Genomic DNA, 24,470 nt, shown 5'->3' on the forward strand with positions numbered 1-24,470 from the left:
CGGGACGCGGCCCTTCCTCCCCCCCGTTGCGCCTTGCCGCCGGCGGGCGCCAGGGAAGGGAAGGGGGCGGCAGGCGGCGCTCCCGGCGGGGGAGGTGGCGGGGCTGGCGCGGGCCCGCCCCTGAGGGGCGAGCGCGGCGTCGGGGGGGCGGCGGCCGCACTCCCCTCCTCGCTTCCTGCCCCACACAGCCGCGGTCCCACGTAGAGGGGACACGCGGCGTGGGCAGCCGCCCCCACCGCGCACTCCAGTGGCGGGACAGGCTGGGACACCCACGCACTGCGTGGGGGGGGACGCAGGAGCGCGCGCACACACACAGACGCGCTGTGTCGGGGGCACGCTCGTGGGCACACAGCCAAGCCGCTTTTTACAGAGTGGCAGTGCCGGGGGCGGGGGGAGAGGGCTGTCGTGTTTCGTAGAGTTTATGTTCCCTTTCTAATAGAAGAAAAAAAATAAAGCAGCAAAATCCAAGGCTATTAATTCAACTTCTTTAGGAGGTGGAAAATACCACAGARGAAAAAAAATCCTTCACAATTACCACAGTATGTCAAATGTACAGAAATGTGTGTTACTGACATCYTTGGTTAGTGGCCAGAACTGCCCAGCTTCAGGAGGAGGTGGGAAAACGACCCATCGCCGCCCTTCCCTCCCCACTGGCTCCTCTTCTTGCCGCCTCTGCTGGCTGCTTTCCAGAGGAGTAAGCGGACATGCTCCATCCCAGCAAACCTGGCAGCGTTGGGATCTACCTGTCTGGATCTGCCCCTGCGCGGTGAGAGACAAATGCCTGATACTGCACAGGCTGAGCGTCCTGAACGGTGAAGACTTCCAGCAAGCTGTAGAAGTTGTGAAAAGGCAATCTCCCTTTTGAGAGAGATCGAAACAAGTAAAATGTGGGTACCTAACTTGCTTAGTTGTTTTAAAACCTGGTTGTAGGTGTCTTTCTTTACGAAAGGAGTCTGGGCTGTAAATTTGAGGAATGCAGACATGCTCAGGTGCCTCTTGAGCTGTTAGTGCTCGCATCTAAGTTAGCTCTGATTAAAATAGTTCTCACATAAAATAAAAGCAGATTATTAACATTTCACGTACATGGAAAACAGGTACTAACATGGTCTTTTTTTTATTATTATTATTATTATTTTATCCATGCTCTGGAGCCCCTTGATGAAAGAATTCTGACTAAAATTTACCAGACTATATTATTTGCTGGAAATGGGCATCRGACCAGCACTACTGCTGCTACCTGTTCAGTATGGTCAGGCCTTTGAGCAAATGCACTTAGGAGAGAAATGTCACCAGTTAGGTTGTCTCATTCTATATTCTTGGCTGAAATTATTTCTGAGAGACATAGCAAACTTACTTTTTCCAGTTAAGACTTTCTGTCYGCTCTTCCTTGGCTAAGAGGAAACTGATTCTCTTACAGGGTGAGTCGGGCCGTGTTTTGATGACCAGGTGTGCTGAACCATGCTGTGAGACATCCTCTCGGAGTTTTCTGCTGTTGAGATCAGATGCTCTTCAGAAAGCAGCTGCATTAAAAAGGCTTTTAGACCCAGCCATGATCATTTTTAACCTCTCTTCAAGGTAACAGCACCACTGAACTAACTGCATAAAATGTTGAGAGCTTTGTTGGAGAASGGAAGATTTTACAAAGAGAACAACAAACCAGAATGCAGTGTTTCACTTGATTTAAGAGAAACTTTAAGACAAACTTCCTAACAACAACAGGAATTTAGATCTGGAATGCATTATCCAAGGAGACTGTGGAATCCTGATCTGTAGGAATTTTTAAGAACAAATTGTTAGTCAAGCAACTGTACAGGGTGGTCCTGGCATGCTGGTCCTGCCATGGAATTGACCAAGGGAAAAAAAAAAAAAAAACAAAACCAAAAACCCATCCTTTGTGATTCAGCTGGCTGCTATTGGCTTTAATTAAACTCTCATTAAAACACTGTATTATATGATAGAAAGAAGAAGATGTGACTGCCTTCTTACATAGTAGCACTACAGAAACAAAATGGCTCCATGTGAAAATCACATTACATATGAAATAGATTAACTGTAATCACTACATACAGTATCTATTAATGATGTTAGTCATTAATGACTATGTTTCCTATCTTAATCATAGGTTTGATATTTCCCTAAAGATATAAACACAACCACATGTAGCTTTTTCCTCTGTCAAACCACTTCCAAGTATCTGCTGTGGTTCAAAAATCAAGAGAACCTATTTGTTTTTCAAAAAAATTGTAAAATGTAGCTCAGGCTGTGCTTTCAAAAGAGCATGTTTGTAATGTGGGTTGTCTTCCTCAGATTTGATCAGCAACAGTTGATCATATTCAACCTCAGTTTAACCTCAGGTTTTCTGCTCTAAAATTTTAAACAGTTACCTGTGACTTAAACTAAGAGCTGTACCTTTACTTCAAGTTTTCCCTACGACACTTGCCTTCAAGATGCCCAGTCAAGTGTGCCCATAGCCTAAGTCCTTCAGGTTGAGTAACAAGGTTCCCACTTCCATTTCTCTAAAATAATTCCTATGTTTCAAAGGAAAAGTAATACATATATCCACTTATCCCTAAGCATTATATACCAACCATTATGTTTTATAATAAGGTATTTTTTGCTCTTTTTATTTAAGCAATGCTCTCTTCTGTTTTAAGGATCAGGGTGTGCCTGGTTGYCAGCTCTTCTTCCTCTTAATCAGAAAGATCTGGTATTCTTGTTCTTTCATGAAGTTGCTGCTGCTTTAAGTAGCAAAGAAAAAAAAAACCAAACACTTAACAGCAGCCCTAAAAGCTGCAGCAGCCCCTCTCACGTTTTAATGACTTTCCTCTTCAAATCCAGCTATATGATTTGTTACATCCTAGACTGGAAAAAAAAATCCATACAGTATGCTCCTTRCATCTCTATAGGAATTGTGTTGACTTTAAGAATGAAAAGGCTGCTTTCCTTAGCAAGCATGAAGCCATCTATTCTGCTGCTTCATTTATTAGTATGTAAATGTATTATCAAGCTACTTTTATCATCTTCTTCCACGCATCCTGTGTGGCGTTATTTGTTGCAACTATAATGTGATCAGTTTTTTAGAAAAGTCTGTTTAACTGTAACTAGGCAAGTTCATAGACTGGTAAAACTTGAGTTCTTACAAAACTCAACCACCACCTCCCCCCAAGTATTAAGCAATAAACATATGCTTACAGTGAAGGGAATGGTGTCTTTAGTTACTAGAAATAAATTTTCAAGTATCTCCACTTTACAATGGGACTGAAAAAATGGTTCTAAAGGGTTCCAAGCTGGTATTTCAATGACTCTTAGATCTAGTTCCTTCCTCACAGCAACAATCTAAAGAGATAAGGCCTCTAATTACGTTTTTTCACATACTTCCACTCTCTCCATATGCCCCAAGTTGGACACAAGATCTGAATATAAGCTTCAAACTTCTAATAATGAAACATTAAGATTTCTCAGAACTGCAAGAGTAAATTTGCATTTTTCCTTGCAGTACAGAATCATATTAGAATATATGAAGCATTCTTTTCATGTTTTTAATGAGAAAAAAATATGGTCTGTCTCAAAAGTGCAATATATTTGCCTTACCGTAGCAGCAAATATTAGGAGGACATTTTCTTCAGGCACTGTCTAACTTCCTTTCACCAACCTAACAGTTTAGTTCTGTAGCTTTTATAATTAAACTCACAATATAAGAAGCCTTTCAGAATTGCTGCTTTAATGTACAACACTGCATTTTCAGTTTTTATTGTTAAATACTTTATTGCATTTGTACACATATATGTGTGCAAAAAAGAAAACAAAAAACATTTACACATCTGTATCAAAAGCATTGGTGAGTGCCAAGAATATACAGATCAAATAAAATACATAGTTTATTCCTCTTTGATTTATGCCCACATTCTGACCCTTTGAGGTGTAGGRTATTTCTCTTCAAATGCACAAGTCAATTGACTTGAATGGCAGTACCCATGGAGTAAAATGACTTTGTCTTCTTGAGTAACAGCACAGCAGTAGTAATGGTGCCAGCTCAAAACCCTCCTTTCTCCCACTTCAAGTATGAACTTTGAGTTGTTTGAGAGGTTCTCAAGCAAGTGTAATACCGATGTCTTTAGGACACCATTGAATATCAAAATATCTTCTAGTTTAGAAGATGAATGTTTCTCACTCTTCCGTGTTACCACAGACAGGTGCTACAACTAAAGAGGCTTTCACTTTCTGAAAAATGTTCTATATTTATTTAGCTACTGATAGTGTGAAAAAGCCTGTCTGGCAATGAAACATTTCCCACTAGGATATGAAAGCTTGGAAGTTGAAATTATTTCACTATTTTGTTACATTAATATAAATAGTAAGAAATGGTGGGGTTCAGGGATTTTTTAAACATATAAAGTTAGTGTGCCAAAGACCAAAATGGAAAAGATTGTGATTGGTGCAGAAAGATGGCTATGCACATCTCCTGATGAAAACTCCCAAATATAAAATATTTGAAATGTTTGAAATATATTTATTAAAATATGTACAAATAGGATCAGAGTTAAAATAAAAGTCACTAACTTTTGAAAAAATGTCCTGCATTAATTCAAAGGATAGCAAGAGATCACAGCATATTAGGAGGCCACCTAGAAATCTATAGTTGGAGAACCTCCAGAAGTAGGAGCTAAAATCACTCCCAAGAACTTAAGAATACAGACTTCACTGACAATGCTCAGTAGTTTCTAAGGCTGCAAATTTTTTCTATTTCCTCCTTACATTCCAAACCTACTGTGGCAGGACTCCTCTTGGAGCAAAAGAGAGAAAAAAAGATTGAAATGATATTAAAATGTTGCTATCTTTCTTCTTCAGGTATACTGAAGAAACATGTCTGTTCTCTTTTGCACATGGAGATTTCCTAACAATGAGAGAAAAGCCTTAGTTTTTGTATGCCAGTGAAATTGAATGATAATAAATTTAGTCCTTCACATTTATTTAAAATATATAAAAAATATTAAATCAATGCTATAAAAGTCTATTGACAGGGTAATCCTTCCACTAAACTGCAAGCGTTTATGTGCCAGCACAAAAGACTCTGAACTGTTGTATTTTTATGGGTGCTTCTATGGAAGGCCACTGCATGTATCTTTTCTATTGGCTGAAGTGTTACTTGGCAGAAAAATATATTAGAAGCTTAAAGGCTTYGCAATTTTGAAATTAAGAGTACCGGACAGTAGCTCAATTTAAAAATGAGTCAGTGAGATGCCACAATTTTGCAGTGCTTCTAGCAAGGTTGTGGGCATTCAAAATGAAAAAAATYAATCACTTAAACAGAGCAAAAGGTACTTATAATTTAACATGCAGGTTACTCTTGTTAAGGCCAGTGAAAGATGATAATCAAGATGAAATTGAAACTAGTTCTGTGTCTTCTGCTAAACTAACAGGTCAATATTTTGTCAAATGAACAGCGCAAAATATGCTCCAGTATTTGCATCAAACAAGCTCCAAACTAGTTAAAATTGAAAACTTCTGAATCTGTGGTGAATTGTGTCACCACTGGCAGTGAGTCTGCACTGCTTTCAGTCTCACTTTGACAAATAAGAATAAAGTTCTTCTATGGAATTTCTTATTTGCCCTGGGCCAAGCTATCAGCCTATTATTCATTCTTCTTTATTGCCTATCTGAAATAAGTGTCATTGCACAGAGCTAAATGCTAGCACCTCCAGTTACACCAACAGAATACATCTCAAATAAAAAACATATAAAAATAGTTTTATCAACATTTCTAGTAGCCCATAAATAGAAGTACCTTTAACACATTGAAGAAAAAGGCTACAAACAAAACATGCACCACACAATAACCCCTCACAGTTCTAGGGGTTGTCATTCAAAAAAAAAAATCACTGGAAAGATTTTGAAGACATTCAAGTTAGTCCGCAACAGCTTCAGTAGGATAATCACCTGCAACACGACAAGCAGCAGCAGAGGATTGTTCTGAGAGGGTGTTTTCTTCTGTATTCTAAAGCTTTTTTCACTTGTTCTTTAGCTTCTCCTACATAGTCTTCAACATTTTGCATATTTAGCTCAATGATGTTGAAGGTGTCTGCCTGTTCCTCCACCAGCAGGGCCACCTGCAGAAAGAGCTCATGAACTTCCTTGATGCGACTTTCTAACTTCATCAGCTCTTTGTGACGCGTCTCTATCTCATTCAAGGCTGAGCGAGCCCCCTTAACGTCCGACAGGAGATTCTCAGAGAAGACATCCCACTTGCCTTGCTCAATCATCTCGTCAATCTGGTTGCCAGAAACCTCTTTGCCCATAATCTCTAGCTGCCGCTGAATCCGAATCTTGCAGTTCTCCCATTGGTTCATCTCTGTCGCATTGTAYTCAAACATGGCTTCCTGAAAGGTGTACATGAGGTCAACATAATGGTTCTTTGCTACCCTGGCGATGATGGACGTGACACCATATTTTGTTACTGCATCTTCACTGAAATCTCTCATTATTTGGAGTTTCCTATGGATGCTTTCTCCACGGGCCTTGATGTCTCTGGCAATACTATTAGTATCTCGTTTGATGCTACTAAGACGACGCATGGAAGTAAGGAAGCGGTTGTTTTGTTTTTTAAGCCTCTTGACATCCTCTTTTAAGTGATCAATTTCTGTTCGGATGCTCTGTATGTCTTTATGAAGAGTTGCCAAGGCATAATCAGTCTCATAAAGGAGACCATAATGGGCTGAATTTTCATCATCCTTACTATCAGGAAACTGTTCGTTATGTAACTTGGCAAATTCATGCAGCTCATTTAGCCGGTCTTTCATCCTACCTGTAAACAGCAAAATAAGAAAAGAAAGGGAAAAGTGGAAAAAAAATGGTTTACAGATGCTTAAAGTTCACAGCTAATCCTACATGAAATAAACCCAAAATACTAGATTTTAAATTTGTTCATGATATTTCATATAGTGATGAATCTCCAATCCAAAACCATGGTGCTAGAGTACCCTTCTAGAAACTACAAAGCTTAGAAACCTAAAAAATGCAAGAGAGAAGACAGCCAGTCCTGGAAACAAATCCAAAAGAGTAGTAATACAATCCACAATCACTGAAAACTCCAGTCTTTTACTTGGAGGAAAAAAAAAAAAAAACAAACTTGTGAGCAAATGATAGGAAGCATTCAATTACCAGTATGTGTAGTCAGCCYTTCATTACATGAACTACCCCAAATTACAAGTCCTTTCATTCTAAGCTTGCTTTTCCTGAAAGAAGGGTAGAACATTTACCAATATAATTTTGAAAGAAAAGTTTCAAAGAATGGCGTGGAAAGCAATAAGATAGTATTTTCGAAAAACAGACAGGTTTAGGGTCCTCAGATGCTATCATCAATCACAGTGCACTAGGCATCAAGCAAAATAACACAGTAATAGCAGCATTTTCTAAGTAAAACCAACCAACCAACCAACCCTTCTTCATTTTTGTACCATGGAAACACCCCACTGAAGGAGTATAGTAAACCAGCTGTTACAGATTAAGATCTGTTTTCTGTATTTGCCTCAGACATACTGGGTCACAGATTTCAGTACAACAGCAACAAAATAAGTAATCTGTACAGACTAGCTATATGCTAAGAAAACATAAATCTCCTTTAAGCATGCTGTTTACTTGAAACTCTGGACTTAAAATCTTTATAGAAAGTGAAGTCTGAAAACTTCACCAAGAATCTTGTATAAAGTGTTAGCGCAAACAGGAAACTTACAATTTCCCATCACAAAAGTTATATATCCCATGACATCACTTAAATTATTAAGAAAGAGAACTAAATTAAGATGCAAATCAAGCATGACATCCCCTTGATCTCTGTATCTAGAAGATTCATTTTTGTTTTTCAGGGAATTAAATATCCTCACAAGCCTCTACAAACATGCTTTCCACTATGAATGCATCCATTCACAGGATCTCCAAGTTAAGAAAATCCCATGTCAACACACCAAGGATAATAGACCTAGATCCAACGAGCATTAAGAATGCAAATTTATAATCTGTTTCACGGGACTGATGGATATTTTAAAGAGTAGAAGAAAYAAACATTCCATCACAGATACATTGTCTTAGGCTGGTATAATTAATCAGAATATACATTGGACACTTGAGAAGTATCCTGATTGTGATCACATTTATACTTACGTAAAAAGTGAACGTTAACTTTAACTAGCACTTTTCCAAGCAATACAAGCCAAGAAAATTAATTAATATCCCGAGAGAACAGCATTCATGTAGGAATACATGTAAATAAGTCTGTTTTATTTTAAAACACAAGCCACAATGCAACTCAATCATACAAAGAAAATGATAGAAAATAAAAGGTTTTCCACCTCCTCCCTTAGCATTAATAAAAATCATTTTTTTTGCCTCACGCTGCAAAAACACAAAGATGAAAAATTCCCATCTAAAAAGGAAACAGAAATGTGGGGGGAGTGCTAAAGACATATTTACTTGACTTTAAAGCTGCACAGCGAAGTTTACCTAGAAGCAATGCTGCAAGAACATCTAGCCTTCACGTCTGGAATAGTTAGTGGGACATGTTCAAGAAGGCACAGAAGAAAAGGAACAAGAAAAGAGGCATATAGCAATTCTAGGATTATTTGGATCCCTTTCGGTCACGAATTGTTTCTCAGATGCTTTTCACCTGAAACGTAGATGTGGTTCTGAAAACCTGGCACAGTTCCTAGTCTGACTGCATTCCTGAATTGGCTTCCTTAGAGCTTATGATCCTCCCCTTGAAATGCCATGAGTTGTGTTCAGCAGTTTATTCTTTTTTTTTTTTTTTTTTTTTTTGCATCTACATTTGGAAACAGCAACTAGTGTTTGTTATGACCAAACCTTAAAATGACAATCCACAGCAGCAAAATGCCATTCATATAGAACTAAGTTATTGCAAAAGTGTGTGTGGCAGGCCTATGTTACTTAAGTTCTTACAGTTCCCCAAACTTGAGGGAAAATACATTTCATCAGACTCTCTAAAAAAAATCTCCAGGCAGAGCAGTCTTGACAACTGGCTCATCAAAAATCATGTCTTATTTTTTGTGTTTGACAAAGGTGGTACACTTCTCTGGAAAAATGTGTGAAGAATGTTTAGATCTCAGAGGTACTGTATTGCATCTTGTTGTTCCAAAGTTCAGGGAAGACGGGCATCTAAAACTTCCAACAATTAGAATCCAGATATGCTCTCAAGAATATATAAAATTTACATGGATAATCTGATACAAACGTAATAAATCATTTTTGTGTATTCAATATTCAAGCAAGAGCTCTAGGACAAGAGAACGTTTACATTTAAATAGAAAACTACACTGAGTGAGAACTCTTGCACAGTAACGTCAATTTTGTAGGAAAAGGTCTATACTTCCTGTCCCCCACCCCAGAAAAGTAATCTTGTGATTTGTCTTCCTCATCCACAACTATTTTAAAGTGTTAGATAATCACAGAATCACAGAATGGTTGAGGTTGGAAGGGACCTCTGGAGATCATCTAGTCCAGCCCCCCTGCTCAAGCAGGGTCACTAGAGCATGTTGGACAGGGTTGCATCCAGGCGGGCCTTGAAGATCTCCAGAGAAGGAGACGCCACAACCTCTCTGGGCAACCTGTTCCAGTGCTCTGTCACTYTCACAGTAGAGAARTTTTTCCTCATTCTCAGGTGGAACTTCCTGTGGTTCAGTTTGTGCCCACTGCCTCTTGTCCTGTTGCTGGGCTCCACTGAAAACAGTCTGGCCTCAGTAATACAAAGATAAGCAGATGTAGAGAAACAAATGCATAATAAATCACAGATTGAAACACCATTGCTGTAATAAGTTAATGTGTATACTAATTCTATAACATCCCTGTAAAAATACCTCTAACTTTCTTTTAATGCAGCGTGGAGATTAAAAAGGTCAAGCGTTAAAAGTAAGGAACAGTCAAGGGTAATCTCGGATTGCACTGCAATACTGTGTACACACAGGAAGATGATACAATTAAACACTGGCTTGTGTACTGTCACTTCCTCTGAGTCTCTGCCTGTGATCTGTATCTGCTGAATAAAAGTTRTACAACTTAAAATTTAATACTTGTCATTCAGTTTATGGCCAGATATCTCATTCACTATGCTACTACTGTTCATTTCTTCAGGGTTTTCTCCTATGATATCATCGGAATGCTTCATAAACTCTGAATAATCTTTTGGAGAAAGGCAGTGCTAACAGCCCATTTTACAGACAGGGTTTTCAGGAAAGAATGAGGATAAAACTATTACTCTTGATGATTTATGATGACAACTTAAGACACGTGCAGCACAGTTCTTTGTACCTTGGAAGTTCAGAAGTCAGCTCCCTCTGACTTCAGTCGCTGCTTCAGGCCTCAGGCACTTTGCTGATTAGGATCCCAAAGTAAGAAGCTGGACATCAACAAATGAACACATGAATCTAGGCAACCTGTGACAAGTTCAGCTCCATTGATGCATACAGCATTGCTTGGAAACGCTGTGATTCAATAGGATCCAATACTAAATATGCACAAAGGGATGAATTTAAAGTTGTACTGACAGTCTTCAGCCTGGGATTTCCCAGCATCTGAATGCTCAGCTCTAAAAGCCTGCATTTTTTGAATACATGTACCGAAAATTACATTCAARGTAATTAGGCTCTTTTAACTCTGCACTGAGGACCTGTACCAGTCAGGATAATGGCTCAACAGGAAAAGTGACCACACTTTTGTCTTAACCAACAGGTTCTGTCTCTTCAAGCCTGACTTCACAGCACTGCCCAATCAGTGACTTTTTTATAAGCAAATTCTTCCCCTCTTTCTGAGGCTGTCCCTTTCTCTTTCTAAAGTGCATCCCCAAGCCTGCTTTCCACCTTGTCCTCACCTTTTCAAGTAAGATGCTCTTCCTTATCTACACACAGAGCCTGGACAGAACAAAGAACAGGAAGAGAATAACTTTCTACCTGTATTTCAGCACTGTATCAGGCCACAAAGCACAAATTGCAGAGGAGGCCTATTCAGCTTCATGCTAGAGCATGTCTRGTTGTCCTGTAGGTTGGCATTTGCAATATTTGCCCAAAACACGGGACCTGTAAGGGAACAGAACATGCTTAGAGTTCAACCTTCTGACAACACGTTTTGCTCAAGGAACATGTTAACCTTATGTTAGGCATTTGCAAACTGCAGCTTTCAGAAACTTAGAATTTGGCAAAATTTTGCTAAATTTTCATGTAGGAAAAAAACAGGCTCAAATGCAATATTAGTACAGCAATATTCCCRCATTTCTAATTCCTGTTTCAAGCAACAGGGAACTATATCTTTCCAAGAAATGGTAAGGACTTTTGAGCATTCCCAGTGTCTGCAACAGAACTAATAATATATACCAAAACAGATGAACAAACAGCAATGAAAAAGCAGGGGCGACTAGGCAGCTGAAAAAATTCAGCTTAACTGATCAGTGTTTAGAAAAGTTGATCTCCTTCATTAGATGCTGTTGTCAATCAGGCAAGTTTAATTACATTTATTTATATGTTGATAGTGCTGCTTGTAATTAAAACAGCAAAATATTAATACATAAGACATCACTATTTGCTAGGAATAGGCTCAGCACTCATTCTTTAAAATCAGTGGCAATGCTGTTCCTAATATAGGGCCACAAGCAGCAGTACAAACTGTGGCCCACTGACTGGAAAACAACCTGTCTGGAAAGGACCTGGGGCTGCTGCTGGTAGACACCAAGTTGAATATAAGCCAGCAATGCGCCCTTGTGGCAAAGGCGGCCAACAGCATCCTGAGCTGCATTAGCAAAAACAYAGGCAGCCAGTCGAGAGAAGTGATTCCCTCCCTTCTACTTGACATTTGAGAGACCACATCTGCAGTGCAGTGTCCACTATAGGGCTCCCCAGTGCAGGAAAGACATGGACACACTACAGTGTGTCCAGCGAAGGCCACCAAGCTGGTCAACGGGTTGGAGCACCTTCAATGTGAGGAAAGGCTGAGAGCTGACATTGTTCAGCCTGGTAAACAGAAAGCTCAAAGAAGATCTTACTGCTGTCTGCAACTACTTAATGTGGGGGTATAGACTCTTCTTGGAGGCACACAGTGACAGCATGAGAGGCATTGAATCCAAGAGGGAACAAGAAAAAATCTGACCAAATAGTTGGGGAAAACAAAGAAATCAGCCCACGTTTTATAAACCATGGAGCAGAGGCCCAGAGAAGTTGCGGAATCTGCATCTTTGGCCATAGTCAAAACTGGACATGTCTAACAGGATGTGCTTTGAAGGRGCATTGCTGGACYGAATGATTTCCAGGGGTCCCTTCGAGTTTAGGTTGTTCTATGATTCTATGATTCAGCCTTAGGTTAAAAGTTTGATGATTGGAGTGTAAGAGCTAAACATATTCAACTTCTTGCACAGGGTTATCTCTCACATTACAATTTCAGGGCACCAGCTACTCTGCGTTCTGGAATAACACTTGAAGAGTATAAACACCTTAAGTCTGAGAGGGTGTGTTTTAATAGGCTAGCTGTCAGTTTGATTTTCTTCTAAAATACTGTGGATACTTGAACTGGAACATGTACTTCCACGTTTGTGGTTTTTAGCTACATAAATCTGTCCTTGTAAAAATCAAGTTCCTTATGCAACTCATCATTGTGCATGTGCACATGCACGCACACACACACACAGAGAAATCATAGCCTAGGTTATGACTGCAAGGATTACACCTTTGAAGCCAGATACCCACCAAGTATAGTCAGCTGAGGACATGTTCAATATTCATCTCTTCATGTTAGCAAGCTACTTTTTGGTATTAATCACCCCTATGAATAGCTTTCCTGTGATGCATGAGAAGGATGCAGACAATCCTGTCGCAGTAAGACTAAAGCCATACACACCTCTATGAAACATCTGACTTCAGACAGAAAAGCAGCTCCATTTTGAAAGTAAAAAACTTCAAACACACGTAAAAAACCTTTCAAATAGCCTCACATACAAAGAGGATTCCTGAACTCCTGTAATATAAAATACTGGACAAAATAAGCCATTTGCAGTAATAGAATTTAGTAAGAATGACATGTTGTGCATATTACTGCAAATATTTATTTCCAATATGCTAATGTTTACATGCTGTTATCTGAGTAGAACTATCTTATTTCTACAAAAACAAGCTAGCTGCACACCTACATTTGTTTCAGCATTAACATCTGTGTAYCTCTATTGCACGTTTGGAGACACATGGTGAAATAACCCAGGATTTTCAGCATAGCATTCACATTTATATCACAAGCAGCAGGGAAGGAAGCCASTGTACACTTCTTSTTATAGTCTTCACGTAAGGCAGTTGCTAGCTAATACCAATTTGTGGATTAAGTCTAGGCAGTAATCTTTTCATCCTTGAGTAAGACCTTACAAGATGAAAGTTACTTCAGTTGGCCTATTTGAGGAAAAACGGGTATTTCAAAACCAGACATTTGTAACTCATTTCTTTCACCTGTAGTTCCCCTCTCCATCCAAAGGTAAAAGGCAATTCTTGCTCCACTATGAACCCACATGGATCACCTGGTCTAGTATCTTGTCTCYGAGGGACACATGCTGTTGGTTGCATGACACATGAGAGATGTGACGCTGTACAATTAGGAAATAACCTGCTCACAGGCAGAATCACATCAGAGCCAACTGTGTATCAGCACGCTTCAGTAGTTTCCTGTGCTGTTTATGGACCACGCAGTACTGATGGTCATCAGATGGACTGGCTGAGCCTAGCACATTCAGGTGCAAGGCAAATAATCTGCTGCTGCTGAATAGAAGTTTGAATCATTTAGAGGAAAAAACAAGTGCTAAATACAACTGAAGCTTTTCAGTTGGGATGGAGTATCAGATTTACTTGTTATTTTCTAGCATCTTTCTGGTTTGGAAACAACCACTTTTCTCGTATTGAATCATTTTGCCTCATATCTATTTTCCAATAATAGATCAGACAACATTAACTTGGAGAACTGACTGCTGTTTGCAATAGGTTTTCCTCTTGACAAAAAAGCTTCTAATTGACTCTTACAGCAGAATGATCATCATCTTTTCAGACAACTTTCCCCCCCTTCATCACTGGTGTAACTGTAAGCTTGACTCCCTCAAATTGCTTCTCTGTTTTTTTGCTTTGCATCTACAAGAGCATTAGGCAACACCAAAAGTCATAATCCAGTGATTAGGACACCGTGCCTTCTGCAGCTGTTTTAAGATCACAGCTGTATATTCTGCTCCTCTATTAACAACTGTGACAGAGATCAGCACATCAAAATCTTTTTCTAGCCTCACAGAAAGAAAGCTATCATCTTCTCTTGAGCTTGCTCTGTTTGACAATGTTTAAAAATATACAGAATGTATTCAGGATTGAAAAGATATCCATTAACATTGAAGCACCAGTTAGAAAGCTACAGAAAACTAGCAAGAAGTGACAAATATATCTGAAGAATATTAAACCCTATCCCCTCTATATTGTAGTCAAAGCCTGTTTACAGCAAAATACCTCTTTTACACTTTTGATCACACTGGTGGAAAGCATACGAAATTGCAAATGTCTCAGGGCAGTTTCTTTCAAAAGTTTACATGAACCCGGCAACTTCTCTTTTCTCTTCTTCAAGAGCATGATTCTATTTAGTTTTTTTCTTATAGAGATGTCTTTAAAAGGACATACACATAATTAATCAGCCATGTATTTTAGTCCATCAGCTCAACTAGGATCTTAGCTACATGCTTTTTGTACCAGAAYAAGTTTATTACAAGCTGATATATTCTTTCCTACAAAGAAGGCTAGTTAAAAAGGTCTCACTGAAAAAAGTAATATTCAAATAGTTTGTTGCCTCTAGCACAATGTAATGAGGCAATAATTGCTTGAATATTGACTGCTTTTGTAATTCCTTTTCGAGTTGTCCACCTTTAACAGTGTTGGATCTCTYCAGTACAAAGGAACTCTCAATTGCTGCATCACAGCATGCTATATATTCCAGAATCTAGTATGCATCTCATAATTTCCAGACTATTGCAGGAGATTACCTATCTTGGTATTTTCCATAGACTGGTTATCAGGTTTTCCAGACACCATTAACAAAACAAGAAGGAGCTGCTGACATACATTAAATGCACACATGAAAGCCATTTCATTTTCCACATATTCTTGAAGACACAGGCAAAAAACCTGAAGTTTAAGCTTCTTGTTACTATACAGTAGCACATACAAAGTAGATGCTTTGGAGAAGGACAGTCTCTTGTATAAGGGTTTACTGCTAGCATTTGCTGAGTTGTTTAGATTTTCTTGGATGAGCTGTGGACCACCACTGCGTGTTTTCAATCCTGCACAGGCAATAAGATGGCTTCTTGGTATCTTCTCCTGCATTCTTCTCATAAGTCATACTGATGAGAAATTGCAACTACATTTGTTTCCGTTTGTCTGTGGAGGCCAGTGCCAGTGTAGTAGCCAGAAAGTTTTCTTCATCTTCACTGCATGGCACATTAAAAAGTGTTAATCTTCACACATATCATTTGAACTCCTTCCTGAAACTGCTAACTCTCTTGAACAGTGATCATGCTTTTCTATTGAAGTAGAAGTTAAGGACAGGAAAGACTAATGCACATCTCAAATTTATCTACTTCATTTCACAAAGGGTACTAGACACAGAATATAGTTAGCAATTTTTAAGTTTTGAAAATCTTCTAAGTAAGTGGGATCCCTGAGAACTGCAAGTTCGGATCAGTTTTAATGTGGACAGCTTTTTAAAAACATAATGGTATTATAAAGAATAGATGAACATGTTTGTGATTATGTTTTAGCAGAAGGGGAAAAAAACTCCACCATAGTTCTCCATTCAGTAATTTAGTGTACTGTAGACACTTAACAGTATATCCTTTCTTCCTAGTATAGGCAAAATTAAAGTCTTCAGGTAAAATTGGCCTTGCTGGAGACAAGAGGAGTGTGTACTACACCTCATCAGGCACATTACAGGGTTGCAAATAGTAACACACAAAGACTCGCATAACCAATGAGACAGCTATCCATGCATTTCTTGGCAATTACTACCATTCAGTATCATTATGAGTCATTATGCGAGGAAACCAGACTATGCACTCACATTYGGTGCTGTTATTATAGTGCTTTAAGTATATACGTTATCTAATTAATCACCTCAGCCTCTCCGAAACAGATTGGCTCAACTGAATAGCTATGTACATACYGCATTTGTATAACTACTACTGCTACTACACAATGGTATTTATAAGTGATTAAGACATTACATTGGCATCTGAGTAGAAATACGAGGTTGCCTGTGATCATCAGTCAGAAACAACATGTTCTACAGACATTTTAAATTAACAGAAGAGCATTTACTCCTGTAAATATACACATATTTACAGCTCATAATATAGTGTTAAAATCTGAGATCTAGTACTCCACTCAAAAAAGAAACTTTGACATTAAAAAGAGATTATTTTAATTGGTATTTAGTCAAATGGATCAGTACTCTTGAGGCTCAGTTCTGGGTTCTACTGTAAAATCTACACAACTGTAACAGKACCAAAACAGTTTTGATAAGGAGATGATCCCCACAGCCACACATGCCGACCCATATCCTCAACCTGTGCGCATGCCAGGCACTGGAAGATTTTAGACAATTACTCTACATTACTTAGCAGCCCATGGGTGTTTATAGGCCTGTTCAAAGTACCAGTGAAGTTGAGACAAAGTACAAATGTAATTATGGATATGCTGGCCAGTGCTACTTGGAGATTCTTTTCCTGACCAGACATATACAAAGCTCGAGTAGGCTTTATTCTTGTTTTCAAGAAAGAAGTAATTTGTTACTAACATGGATATGGCACAAATGACATATAGCAGAAAAAGCTGAAGCTTTCAGTGCTTTCTTGGTTCAGTCAACATGTTTATCAAGAATAATTTCACATCAAACCAAATCCAACTTTTTTTCTCTGACAGGCTGACTGGCACAGTAGATAAGGCAGAAGCTGCACATATGATAAGCCTTACTGAAGTCAAGACATGTGATATCATTCCCTCCGTGATAAACTACAGAAATATGGTCTAGGCCAGAAGTGCCAAACACTTTGGTAGACTACATGAGATATCATGATGTTTGACATAATCAGCAAAAGCTACCAAAATAGATACAAAAAATGTACCATAGTAATAGTTTCACATACCATTCCCCAAGAAGTGGCTCCCATGAGCCAGCTCTAATCAGGAGCAGCACAGCCACTCTTCAATAACACTGCTTCTAATCAGAGATGGCTCACGTGAAGGCCAAGTCTCAGGGAGCAGCCCAACATGCAAGTGTAAACAGGAAAAGCTTCTTTGCAAAACTGCATAAAAATGTAATCCTGCATTCTGTGCTGAGATGAGTTTGTTGGACTCAATTAACACTACCTCAGCAATTTCTGCACCATGTTTTGTCATCCCTGCATCCCAGGGATGACCAAAGAGTCAAAGGAAGCTGATAGGCCAGATAAAAGATAATAGAGGGGCTAGCTGGCCAAGCATTTTCATATTTGACACACCAGTTATCTTCTAACCATCATAACTGTTTTTGAATATGCCAACATTGTCAAACTAGGAGGTTATCCATATTTTTTATTAGCAGCTTGGATGATGGAATCAAGCACAAACCTATATAGTCTGCAGATGACACTGACTGGAAACAGACACAAACAAGCATTTGGTGACAGACAGAGGAGAAATAATTAGAATTTAATCATATTGATAAATAAGAAAACTGATTAAAAAAATAAAASAAAATTCAATAGAGAGACAAGCCTGGCATGGCATATTTAGATGATATTATTTACATAGACAGAAAATAGAAAATATGGAAAGCTAGTTTGGTAGCAGGAGATCATCAGAGTTATACCAGACTGCAAACTAAGAAAAGTTCACAATACCATGCTATTGTAAAAAAACAAAAACAAAAACAAAAACAAAAAAACATTCTGAGCTGATGTGCCTTATAGAATAGAATCATAGAATCATAGGATCAGTCAGGYTGGAAGGGACCTCTGGAGATCATCTAGTCCAACCTCCCTGCTCAGCAGGGTCACCTAGAGCATGTTAGACAGGGTTGCGTCCAGGCGGGCCTTGAAGATCTCCAGAGAAGGAGACTCCACAACCTCTCTGGGCAACCTGTGCCAGCGCTCCGTCACTCTCACAGTGAAAAAATTCCCCCTCACGCTCAGGCGGAACTGCCTGTGGTTCAGTTTCTGCCCGTTGCCTCTTGTCCTGTCACATGCGACAACTGAAAAGAGTTTGTCCCTGACCCCCTGCTCCCTTCAGRTACTTCTACACATTGATCAGATCCCCCTCCCCCCCAGTCTTCTCTTCCCCAGGCTAAAGAGGCCCAGCTCTCACAGCCTTTCCTCACAGGGCAGGTGCTCCATCCCTCTGATCATCCTCGTAGCCCTACGCTGGACTCTATCCAGTAGCTCCATGTCTCTCTTGTTCTGGGGAGCCCAGAACTGGACACAGTACTCGAGATGAGACCTTCCCAGGGCTGAGCAGAGGGGCAGGATCACCTCCCTCGAYCTGCTGGCAACACTCTTCCTAATGCACCCCAGGAGACCACTGGCCTTCCTGGCCACAAGGGCACATTGCTGACTCATGGTCAACTTGTCATCCACCAGCACTCCCAGGTCCTCCTCTGCAGAGCTGCTCTCCAGCAGGTCAGCCCCCAGCTTGTACTCGTGCCTAGGGTTATTTCTCCCTAGGTGCAGGACCCTGCACTTGCCCTTGTYGAACCTCAGGAGGTTCCTCTCTGTGCAGCTCTCCAGCCTGTCCAGGTCTCTCTGAATGGCAGCACAGCCCTCAGGTGTGTCAGCCACTCCTCCCAGCTTGGTATCATCAGCAAACCTGCTGAGGAGGCACTCCATCCGCTCATTGATGACCTGGCATCCSAGGTCATTGATGAAAACGTTGAACAGGATGGGACCCAGAACTGAGCCCTGGGGGAYGCCACTAGCCACAGGCCTCCAACTGGACTCCACACCACTGATGACAACCCTCTGAGCTCTGCCTTTCAGCCAGTTCTCAATCCACCTTATGTAACAGATGACAAGGAAAGTACTGATTCTGCACTGCTTGGCATAGGCAAGGCCTCAACTAGAAGACTACATCCAATACCAGATATGAAACTAAGAACGTTGCAGAATACTGGAGAGTGTCTACTAATTATTTCATGTAGACAACCAAGATGAGAGACACGGAACTCTAGTATATAAAACAAGTTTATAAGAAGATAAATGATCAGTTTGTTCCCATGTCTCTTTTCCCATTAGAAATACACAAAATAATCCAGTTGATCACTTATTAGATTTAGCAGAAAACACCTTCTTACTGGGAGAGCAGCTGAAAATTGGACCAGTCCTCCATGAGAACATTGTGGAACTTTCTTTAAAGAATAAAGATAAGCTAAAAAAAAAATCCTCTTTCCGGTCTAGTTTACATGCACTGCTATGATGCACCACAATGGATTAGATAATGTCTTAAAATCTCTTTGTAACCCTATGTCTGCATGATTTTCTGCTCGTTAAACTCCTTCTCACTCCCTGTCTCATTGCACAGCTAGCGCAGTGTAAATGCATGCTAAGGAAGAACTCTGGTAATTTATTTTACTCAGTAGATTCTCTTTGCTTCCTACTATTTTTGCACCAGTGGCCACTAGCATTTCTCCTTTTAAAGCAGATCTTGGTTACTCTTATATTATCATTGCATTTTCCCTCACAAAAGGTTCCCTTTCACTTTCCAAAACCAGTATAGGGCAAAACAGAAAAACTATTTCAAAAAAAAAATAAAATATGTTAGATATGGAGCCTAACCTCACAATATCAGAAATTTCCAAGGCTATGTGATGTAATATATAACTCATCATGTTTATTTTCAGTGCCCAGAAGTTACTGTTATCACACTATCCCCCTTTCAACATGTCAAGAGAGCTTCAGAAAGTGCTTGTTTTCTTGATAAGGATCTCTTATGACAACAGAGGTTAACTCGCAGTTTTAGTCTCAGTCAAAAAGCAGATGTATTTGCYGTATGACTTAATGTGCAAATTCAGTTTCAAAGCAGTGGTCATACACTGTAAAAAAACATACATGTAAAAAAACAGGGATGAGAAAATGGTGCTGGGGGCAAGGGGCATCTAAGCCATTAGGGCTTAGTGGTCTAACTTCAGTCGGTTCTTCTGAATGAAGAAAAATTATGCTCAGCTTGAAGTCATGCCACTTCCATATACTAAACTATTTAAATAGCAAGTAACACTATTATTAGGAAAACAGTATCTTTTAAGTTGTACTCTCACTTTCAAGACACATATTCTCATTTYGATCCCTTAAAAAACCTTTAAAAGAGGTTCGAAAAATACTGTCTAAAGAACAGGAACGAGGAGTTTGAATGTCCATTTTAGGCCAATGCTGTTATTGTAGTCATTTCCTTTCCTGTTATCACACAGTTGCATGCAGTTATCTCAAGCGTACATGAGTACTAATTCGTCTTCGCAGGAAAGGAAATTAGTATCAATTAATAGGAAATAATCAAAGAATGATTACTTTTGCAGTCACTCACACATCTGGCCATTCTGATGCCCAATAAAGGAGGAAAAGCCATCACACTTTGTGTATAAAACCAGCTATCCACGAAGTCCGGTCAGGAGCTAACCATAGCGACATATGCGAACTCTGAACGAAGCGTGACTCTTCAGTCAGGCATCAAGGCAGCTGGAAATTCAGACAGCCGTTCGGCCTGGCGGAAGAGATCAGTTTGGAGACATCCCCTCGGGGCTCGGCATTACAAACGCCTTTGTTCTTTCCTCATCCTGGCACACCATGAAAAACCGACAGCAATCCCTTTTCCCCTCTTGGAGTGGCTACAGCTGTAACACAGCAGCTAAAGCTGCGGAGCTTCAGACAGCAACAGGGCTCCCCTACAGCTTCCCCTCAGCGACGGCCGAGAGGCAGTACTGAAAAGGGGCAGTTTCGCTTACTCTTACGCAAAACCGTATTGCAAAGCGCTCCGACAACCCCACATTTCCTCCCCGCTTGCCGGCTAGGCTGGGCGCAAGGGATCGCACGAGCACCGGCTCCCTCCCCGACGGCAAAGGCATGGGGCTGACCGCCACCGCCGGAATGCCCGGGCCCCGGCCCGGCCCAGAGTCGCCCTCTCCCCGACGGGCCGGGTCGGRTCGGGCCGGGCCGGGGGCTCCGGCCGATGCTGAGCGCTRAGCAGAGCTCGGGGGTGCGGAAAGGGCTCCGGTGCCGGGAGCCGACAGCATCTCCTCGCTGCCGACGCAGTCGTGCCCGTCGGGGGAAGAAGTTCAGTCGCAACTCGCTCCCTGCCCCCGAGGAAGGCGCCGTCTCCCCCGCAATCCCCATGCCCTGGCAGGTACTCACCGCCCAGACAGGACGGGACAGGGCGGCTTGGCTCGACTCCGCTCGACTCGGCCCGGCTCGGCCCGGCCCGCGCTGCTCCTGAAGTGCCGGGGTCGCTGGAGCGCCCGCGCCGTCGGGGCAGCGCTAGTCCCCGTGGGACGTCCCGCCCCCGCGGCTCGCCGCGCCCGCCCATTGGCTGCGCCGGCGAGGCGATTTGCATAGCGGCGCCCCGCCCCGCCCCGCGGGCCGTCCATCACGGCCGTCGAGGGGCGGGCGGCCGCGGAGCGGAGCGGAGCGGCGCAGCCCCCTGAGCTTCCTCCTCCTCCTCCTCCCCCCCCCGGCCCCTCGGGGCGGCGCTCGGCGCACACCGCTTCCCAGCAGGGGGGAAAGCCCGCCCTGTCGGTGCTGGGAAGCGTGGGTGGGCCGAGGTTGCGCTTGTGCAAGGCCCTCGCATGGACGGAGCCTGCCCTTTCCTGCCCCCACGCGCCGCCGCAGCTCCCCAGCGTGGAGAGGAGCCAAAGCTGACGGGGCACCGTGTGGGGCAAACAGGGTGGCACAGCTGGGAAGGGGCGGCCTCTTGTACCCGCGGCCACCACAGCCCTGGGTGCAGCACCAGCCYGGGCTGTACGGCAGGGAGCTGCTCCGTGACCCGCTCGGTAGCCCATGCACTTTGGCCGCCATCGTAACACGGGGCATGGCATGGGGCCGCACGCACCCGCTCCAGCTAATAAGCAGGTTCCTTGGTAGCACCCTGCCCTGACACACGCTGCCCGCGAGTAACTCGCTTCCCTTTTCTCCAGTCTGCATGCGCAGCCCCGGTGCCGTCACCCAGGCAGTGCTGCTCACTCTGCTGGTCCTCAGCCTGCACGGCTCGTTGGGCTCTGCGGCGCTCTGGYGCGCCGGCCGCCTCCGCGCTGGCCCTCACCTGCGAGGACGGTCTGCCATAATCGCCGCCTTTGCCGTCAGGTCCCACCGGCTTCAGCATGTGCCTGCTGAAATACGATGTCAAAGAAGCAYCTGGGAATGTAAAATCAAACCAATCACTTCTCTGTTCGGTGTGTGTAATAGCAGATGGGCTCTTTGCACAATGCTGMGAAGAGCGGGGCTCAAATCTGACCCATTTGGGGGTGATTTGATCTCTGATTACTTTGGCCTTTCCTGAAACAAACTCTCCCCCATATTCTAGTGCAAAAAACCACTTGTTAAGCCACAAAGCTATTAAATTATTATTAATTATTATTATTACAGCTAGCAAGGTTGTTTAAATCTTTTTGTGAAATGAAGTTTTTGCTTTTCTTTAACATTTGTAAGATGCATTTATTTATATATTTTTTTTCTCTCATTTACTACAAAAGTTAGAGGTAATTTCAATCTAGAAAATTTAAAGGAAAGAAGTTAGGTCCTTATTGGTGCCAAACCATAACTGAAATAGTATCTGTGCTTTCCAGTACCATTCTCATTTATGATAGGGCTCCAAATTTCTCTTTAATAGCATCAATCCAATCCTGAATGTAATAAGAGAAAATTTATTTAGGATGGAAACTGTTGCAAAGGGGTCCAAAGCTTCCCCTCTCCTCATTTTCTGTTGCTGCTGTTGCTTTGGSAAAAAGAAAACTTCAGCAGTAGGTGAAGATTTGAGGTTTTATCATTAATGATCAGTTAAAAAATATATCTGACACAGTGGCTCTTTCTTCCTGAAGAAAAGAGGGAAAAACCCAAAACCATRGTTCAAGTTGTCCATTTCTCCATTTGTGAAGCAGTCACTCATTTTTCACTTGTAATACACAGGCACATATTTTTAAAAAATATACATTTCCAACACACAACTTCCTATGGCAAAAGGCAGGACAGGATGGGAAAACTGGTGAGAGAAGATGCATGGGAAAGTGCTCTTCTACCACCATGAGGAAATGGGAAGAAGGAGAAGAGATAGTTCTAGGAAGAGGTGTCAGAGGTAATACACCTCTGAGGGGAAGATGGAGTCAGACTGAAGACATGTGGCTACAAAGAATGACTCTGCTCATTCACCCTCACATTAATTTTTGTATATTTTTTACCTGTCAAAAAGAAAAAAAACTGTGGTGCCCTTCCAGACAGTTCTAACTACTATTCATAGGAATGAGCTGAATTTCAAGGCTTGGAGAGTGGCCTTTAAGGCAGGCCATTTCTACACAAATCCAACCACATTAGAAGGCTTTGAATCAATATAATGATCTCTGCTTATCATCAGAGGTTCATTTTTTTACAGCTAAAAGTGGCTGTACTCTTACGCAGCAAAGCTGAATCGTCTTMCCTTTTTGGTATTTATATGTACATATATGTCCAGTGTTTGCTGGAATTTTTCTCTTAGACCATGATTCTGGGACTGAAGTCAGTGGGTTCCATCAGTCCTCTCAAACTACCTGAAGGCATTGAAACATTTGTGTTTTTCTCTCGTCTTTTCCAAGCTGCTGCTTTGTAAGATTGACTACAACCTGCCAAATTTCCAGGCAGATAGCTTTCTCCTTTCCACTGGACTGCAAAAAACAAATGGGGCTTTAGTATTGTTAATGCGATCAGAGCTGAAAATAAAACTGCATGTTAATGTAGCTTCGTGAGCATTCAAAGATATATTCTGCTTTATGTGACATAGAACAAGAATTACAAATTAACCTGCTGCTGTTCCAACAAGAGCAAAGCTATCATTAGTGATGTGCCCAATGACCCACTGAAGAATAAAAGAGTTGCCTTGAAACATCTGGTATCTGCTGTATAATTTGTGAGGAGGGTATAGTAGACTAAATTAATGAGCAGCAAGCCTCCTCTGCTTTGGGAGAAACATTTTGTTACATCCTCAATAGCTGAGTAGGTGCAAGGTAACATTAAATTATTAACCATGTAAGAGAGATGTGAAGAGTGGGAGGACATTTTTTTTCTATAAATTCTGTCACTTAGACTTACTGAGATTAAAGAAGGTTGAAACATTTCAGAGATTAACTAATTAAGATACCTGAACAGGTAGCTCAAAAGGTCACCATTGACAAACACAGAATCTGAAGTGGTTGAACGTATGTTGCAAGATCCTACA

The 24,470-nt window shown here is 41.4% G+C and overlaps 1 protein-coding gene across 7 annotated transcripts; it reads right to left on the reverse strand.

The window, feature by feature from the left end:
- Positions 1–3,738: 3,738 nt before the first annotated feature.
- STX11 (syntaxin 11) lies at positions 3,739–21,555 on the reverse strand. 7 transcript variants are annotated; one of them, XM_085318090.1, is made up of 4 exons: positions 21,425–21,545; positions 10,953–11,078; positions 10,315–10,402; positions 3,739–6,802 (listed from the first exon to the last, which is right to left on the reverse strand). In XM_085318090.1, the coding sequence occupies exon 4, from the start codon at positions 6,795–6,797 to the stop codon at positions 5,934–5,936; it is 864 nt and encodes a 287-aa protein (XP_085174216.1). In that variant the 5' UTR covers positions 6,798–6,802; positions 10,315–10,402; positions 10,953–11,078; positions 21,425–21,545; the 3' UTR covers positions 3,739–5,933. The 7 variants fall into 7 exon arrangements, 5 of the variants coding, with proteins under 5 accessions (XP_085174216.1, XP_085174218.1, XP_085174217.1 ...); XM_085318092.1 differs by lacking the exon at positions 10,315–10,402 and adding an exon at positions 20,601–20,777; XM_085318091.1 differs by lacking the exon at positions 10,315–10,402 and adding an exon at positions 20,585–20,777.
- Between the last annotated feature and the right edge of the window lie 2,915 nt (positions 21,556–24,470).

This window comes from Rhea americana, unplaced genomic scaffold (assembly GCF_003343005.1).
Source record: "Rhea americana isolate MKP2758 unplaced genomic scaffold, rheAme1 scaffold_518, whole genome shotgun sequence".
Lineage (NCBI taxonomy): Eukaryota > Metazoa > Chordata > Aves > Rheiformes > Rheidae > Rhea > Rhea americana.